A 6,502-nucleotide genomic window follows, 5' to 3' on the forward strand; every position below is an offset into this window, starting at 1 on the left:
ATAACTCATCCGGTTTTCTTGACAAATATGAGGCAAGAGTGGAAGTAATAAAAAGCGAATACAAACAAGTACTGTGGCTGCACAGTGGCTAAATTTCATGAAAAAATTGTACCACAATTACTTATTAATAAATCTAGGCGCAAATTTGATAAGACCAGAAGTGGCGAATATTAAGGAGTTAGGGGTAAGCCAGAGGCCCGAAAAAATTTTGATTTTCAATAATTTATTTTTGCTAGTCAGTTTCAACTTGACTTTAGTAAAGTTTCAACAAATAAATTAATAATTGTAAAAGTGTTTGTGTGGAGCCCGTTTCTCCAGAAGTCCTTGCGGTGATCACAAATCCTTGGAGAATCATCTAAAATCAATCGGACAAGAGAAACTGGTTTTATTAATAGATAATCTTGAGCCTGATCGAAGCTTTTTTTCAAAATTAACAATATAGCGCCCTCAGGAAATTTTATTGAAATTTACCAAGCGGTTTTTAAATAACAGTGATCACCAGTTCAAAAAATATAGTTTTGAAAAAAACGCATTTAGAGTTTTGCTATCGATTCCGCAGCGTATGTGGAGATTGTAGAAATGAGCTGCTAATTTTTTTTGTAATTTTTTTTTAGTTTTTCAAACGTGGAATTATGAAATTACTTTAGAAATGATCAAAAGTGAATCACACCTTTTCGGAGGAAAAAGTACTAAGTCCCAAGAATTTTCCCAGAATCCTAGAACTTAAAACCGAAAGTGTGATTCAATATCGCTGATGCAATCGTGATGAGGTGCTGATGACGTTTCCACGACAGTCGGTTTTACGTTACCGAAACGACCCGGATCCAGCCAAGGACTGTCAGCATTTCCCGTATGTAAGTATGAAGAATGTGTATGCTGCTACAACAACAACGTGCTGAGCGACAAATTCTAAGGTTCTACAAAAACTCAGTTAAGTGAAATAATGTTTAAGATTTGACTAACTGAATCATTAGTTAAATAGGCGACTATGATTTTTTTGTTATTTTTTTCTGTCATTGGGACAACTAGTAAGTACAGACACATTTAGTCCATTGTACTGCACTCGGCCATCTAGCCAAGGCGGTCGCTTCTTAACACATCAGTTCCAAAGACCTGATTCGAGTGAAAGCGGGGCAGACGCGTAGAAGGATTTGCGACAGTCAGTCAGAAATGGCACGGAGCATCAGTTTTGTCCATCTGCAGCCTCTCTCAGCCTGCCAAGCTCGCTTGTGGGTTAGAGTAACCCATTTTCTAACCGTGGCTTTGATGGCTACAAAAGGAAGTGGCAGAACGGGCTCTCGGCCAAAGAAGCTGGCCTCAGAGTCCATCCAAGCTAAGGAGTCAGAGGTCTCGTTACCCACGACACCCAATTGTCCCGTGACCTATGTTAGCATCAGACTATTATGTCTACCGACATAGTTCAGACTGGATTTACTGGACTCGACTACTCCTGATGTCGTTCGGGGGCTGAGTTGGCGTTGTTGTCGAGACGGCGGTTAAACCGTGGCTTGGCAGAACCTTCCCCCGCCACATTGACTGGCACCGAGATCATGCTTGTTCCTTGGAGGGTCGTGGCGCGGATATCACGAGAAACGTTTTTCAGTCTCTGAAGAAGAGAAGATTGCGCTAGCAACCCCCGTCTCCTCCAGGATACGCTCTCGCTCATAGAGCTGAGAGGCTTGGGTTATGGTTGAGGCCTCCAGAATCCTTGCCCCTGCCGCCGAATCGGGTGGATTGCAACTTGTGTGGGCTAACCCTGGAGTAATTAATCCCTCGTTTTCCATTACTGTTTTCGGTTTTTGTTCGGGACTCCTCTCTTTCTAGTTTGATTCGCGAATGTCACCTGATTCTATGCCAACTTTTAGTCATCACGGGAGTGTTGGAACCTAACACCACTGGGAAGGTCACTATTGGGATGCCAGGGCTTCCCTATCCACCAACAGCAACGAGCGCTATGAACGATCAGGCAACTCCTCACGCGATTCGACTACGATTAAGTGGACGATGACTAACACGCTACAACACGTCGACTATGCTGATGACATATGCCTCCTGGAGGAGGGAAGCTATGTCTGCTGGCCTTAAAATCAATTTTGACAAGACAAATGTTTGAGTCTGGCAAATAAGATTGGTGGGCTTGTGGAGAAAGCAGGTAACCCTATCGAAACAGTGGAGGAATTTACATACCATGTATACTAGGGTGGTTCGAATTCCAACAAATTTTTCAAATCAAATTCTAATAGTGCGGAAAAGTTGCTATGGAGTAACACAAGTATTTTGGTAAAAAAAAAATTGAAATCGGTCAATATCTTCGGTTCGCGCAATTCATTTAAAGTTTTGAAAATTTTGTCGAAAAATGCATATTTCCTAATTTTTTTAGAATTATGTTTTAAATGTCGTTTTCCAAAGTTTTACTTATTATTATGTTTAAATTTAATTATTTATAAGGATTAGTTTGTATTTAAGCAGTTTATTCATGCATTCTATAAGGCTTTTCACGTTTAGCTTTCCCCAGGATCAACGACGAGGACGTGGTGAAAAATCTGATCCCACTTTTTTTTTTGTTTTTTTTTTTTGTTTTTTTAATATTTTATGTTTTTTTTTTGTTTTTTTTTTTTATATTTTATAATTTTCTTTTGTTTTTTTTTGTTTTTTTAAATATTTTTTTTTTTGTTTTTTAAATTTTTTGTTTGCTACTATCATTAAACAAATTTACGATCGTGAAGATTTGTACAGTGAACTCTCTTTATGTGTTAATTACAAACTGGGATTTGTGATCAAATTTAGGCAAACTAGAACGAGAAAATAAAGTTGACCGTATGTGACCATCCCTATTTTGATAACCACATACCTTGTTCGACGCTTCAGTGACAAGCTTAACAGTTCGCTCTACCGCTTGAGTGTGGCATGGAAAGCTTGACAAGTTCCATTGAGAGATAGATGGTTGGTTATCAATGGAAGATAACAGATCTGCATTTAAGACATTTCTTAGTACTGGAGGAGGTGATAGTATTGTAGAAGACCAGTCGATCATTTCATAGTAATTAGTGGCATTAAAGTTCAGTTTTGGCAAAATGAATGAGCGCACCGAATTCTTCGCAGTAGAAGTTGTATCTCTGGCTTTTAAAATCATTTGTACCCCAATCTTACGTACATTCCGATTTTCATCTGTGACCATAGATAAAAGCAAATTTTCAGGATGCGCGAAATAAGCATTGTGTTGTATCACAGGATCAACTACTCTCAGAAGATGTTCTGGTAAGTACCGAGAATTTTTAATCATAGTGAAGACATGTCCCGCACCATCTGCAATTGAATCGTTCAGTTTTATTTGAAACCACATAGGTAAATACACTTTCATTATAAATGTAACTATGTGAACTAAGTTTTCAGAAGGGTCTTCACTTGATATGTATAATCTCATCGTTCTGTTTCCTAGAGTGAGCCAACGCGCGTGGGAGAGTTTTCCTGGATCTCGCAGAGACAGATCAGATGAACAATTACCTAAATGAATAGCTTGCCCAATGTCGTAAAGATATTTTTGATCTTTACTCAAATTGTCTCTGCATGTGACTTGTACTAAATCACACTCAATTTTATTGAAATTAACAACAGGCAAGTGTTCAACGCCCTGAAGTTGTTTTCCGATTGTACCTGAAAATGAATTCGGTCCACTTGTTTTTCCATCAAAATGTTGAAATACGTGTCGCAAAGGTAATTCATTTGCATGAAGCAAGCATATATTCCACTCAAAAATTTTCTCTGCTTCGGTCTTGAATATTTCATGAGCTTTCTGAAACTTAGGATTTTCTTTATCTCTTTTGTAAGACTTTCTTTTTTTCCAATATTTTGCATGATATGCAGTGATCATTTGTTCAACCCTGGTTTGAGAAACTGTAGGGATAGATGCTGTCATATAAAGCATCTTAATTTTCTGAGCTACCACATTCGCTATTTCTGAAAAAGCAATTTTCTGTGAAGGTAATTCTGTTGATGATGACATTACGTATCTTTGTTCAAAACAACAAAGAATAACGTCAGCATAAGAGGGCAGATTTCTTAAAGAAAAATCCTTAGGAGCGCCAAATATTGGACAAACATGATCTTTCCGAGAAATATGAAACCCGGGTTTTTTTGTTTTTTCACTCATTTTAATATAAGCAAAAGTAAATATACTACAACTACTGAATAACAATTAAAGAAAGTGATATAGCTTGGTAATAATTCGTAAAAAGTGCCAGTAAAAGTCAATATTATTTGACTTTTGAATATCGCGTACAAGAGTCACAGTCTCACTCTTTCACCTCCACTGGAGCTTAAAAAATAATTGTCTCAAACAACATAAAGTTAATTATTATGAAAAAACTAACAATCTGACAGCATAAGTAACAAAATATTAATAAAAAATATCAATTAAATCTTACTTTCAAAAAGTTCAGAAAATGCACTATTTTCGACAAAATTTTCAAAACTTTAAGTGAGTTGCGCGAACAGAAGATATTAACCGATTTCAATTTTTTTTTTACCAAAATACTTGTGTTACTTCATAGCAACTTTTCCGCACTATTAGAATTTGATTTGAAAAATTTGTTGGAATTCGAACCACCCTAATGTATACCCCAAAAATGCCGCGGGTGGTGGCACGGATGTAGACATATGCTCCCGAATTGAAAAATCCAGAAGTGGTATGTGGTATGTTGTGCTCCGTATGGCGAAACAACATCCTGAGTTCCAGCTTAAAGGTTAGACTCTTCGAATGTACTGCCGGTACTCCTGTACAGTAAATCTATATGGAAAATCACCACCGCTATAACCAGCCCCATGCAAGTTTTTGTCAACCACTGTCTAAGGATTATATTTCGAATTTTTTGACCAAAAAAAATGCAAACAAAGAACTGCTTGGAGCCGCTAGACTTTTGGATTAGAAAACAAGAATGGAAGTGGATTGATGACACTTTACGCAAAAAAGACGGTAACATAGCGAAGAAGGCAATGAAATGGAACTCACTCACAGCGAGAGGAAGAGCGCCTGGCGGGCCAATAGAAACCTGGAAAAAAACTGTGGATCGCAAGACGGCTCAACTCGCATTAAGCTTGAAGCAGGTGTAGGAGTTATTCAGTAAACGGACGAGATGGTGTATTAGTCCCCTGTGTCCAGCTAGGCATTCACGGAGAGAATGATTATGATATACATATGCCAAGCCCGCTTCTCTCGCCGCTCTCATTTTACGTAAGACTGTAACTTAGTTAATAGTCGACCTGCAATATATTTTATTTATATTTATCTGATGGAATAGAGTTTTGGAATAGAATTGAATTTTATTTCTCAATTTTATTAATATAAGAGAAAGGGAGATAGAGATACTATTGGTGCTACTCAGCTATTGTAAAGCCATTATTACTCTATGGTGATCTAGTGTGGTGAGCTGCGTTAAGAAAAAATACATACAAAACAGCTAAGGAAAGTATTCAACGTCTTGGTGCACTCTGCACGACAAGGGCAATTAAAACTACTCCTACGGCAGTACTTGAAAGAATACTCAACCTACCACCGATTGACATTGTAGCAGAAGGTCTAGCAGCTAGATCTGCCGCAAGACTTAACGCAACGGGTGAATTTACTTGTGAAATATTCGTACATAGCTCAATAGGTATGACTTATCGGACCAATACAGACTATATGACTTCGAAATACAATTGGGTGAAGAGATTCCGAATAACAATAGAAGAAGAGGATTTTGCAATGAACTAGAAGAGAGAGAAACGCTAGAACACCTGCTATGTTCCTGTCCTGCATTAGCTAGAACCAGATTAAAATGCTTAGGAGTATTACAACATGAGAATTTTGAGCACCTCTCGGGGATAGAGCTCCAAAGTTTACTTAGATTCGCAAAAGACGCAGACGTATAGTATTACAAGATGTCTACAACAAGGAAACGGAAGGGTCAAGTCACATCTGGTACCACTAAGGACCAATAGGTCTATGTGATGGCTTTCACTCAGCCAGGTCAACCTAACCTAACCTAGCCTACTCATACTGTTTTCACTTACAAGCTTTATTTGTTCTTTTTTCAATGAGATGGAATTAATTCGTGGATATTTTCCTGCGATGATTCATTAAGATTTTCAAAGTGGATTATAGAGGCCATAGTGCATTGCGTTGAGTTCCAACGTGGTCGTCGATCCTTGAAGAATTTCATTAAGGCTGTCCAAAAACGGTTCTTGTGCCAGAAACGATCGATGTTGGGCGTCAATTGATAGCGCAAGATCATTAAGTCGTCGCGTTAGGTCGCGAGATACGAATCGTGGATCTGTGCATTTGAGCGTTAAACAAACAAACAATCGACAGTAAGACGTGCTTATCCAACGAAAGTTGTTCGCGGAAAAAGCGTACTGCTCGTATTGTGTGTCCACCACTGATTAAATGAATTCGCAGAAACCATACAACTTCTGGCCTGCCTCCAACTATCTACGGCGTCAGAAGCTGCAGTCACCACATGAC

At 38.3% G+C, this 6,502-nt stretch overlaps 1 protein-coding gene across 1 annotated transcript; it reads right to left on the reverse strand.

Moving 5' to 3' along the window:
* Window positions 1–2,733: 2,733 nt before the first annotated feature.
* LOC129235880 (uncharacterized) lies at window positions 2,734–3,271 on the reverse strand. Its single transcript, XM_054869939.1, has 2 exons — window positions 2,852–3,271; window positions 2,734–2,792 (listed from the first exon to the last, which is right to left on the reverse strand). The coding sequence occupies exons 1-2, from the start codon at window positions 3,176–3,178 to the stop codon at window positions 2,784–2,786; spliced, it is 336 nt and encodes a 111-aa protein (XP_054725914.1). The 5' UTR covers window positions 3,179–3,271; the 3' UTR covers window positions 2,734–2,783.
* Window positions 3,272–6,502: the final 3,231 nt, after the last annotated feature.

Source organism: Anastrepha obliqua, chromosome 1 (assembly GCF_027943255.1).
Source record: "Anastrepha obliqua isolate idAnaObli1 chromosome 1, idAnaObli1_1.0, whole genome shotgun sequence".
In the NCBI taxonomy this organism is placed as follows: domain Eukaryota; kingdom Metazoa; phylum Arthropoda; class Insecta; order Diptera; family Tephritidae; genus Anastrepha; species Anastrepha obliqua.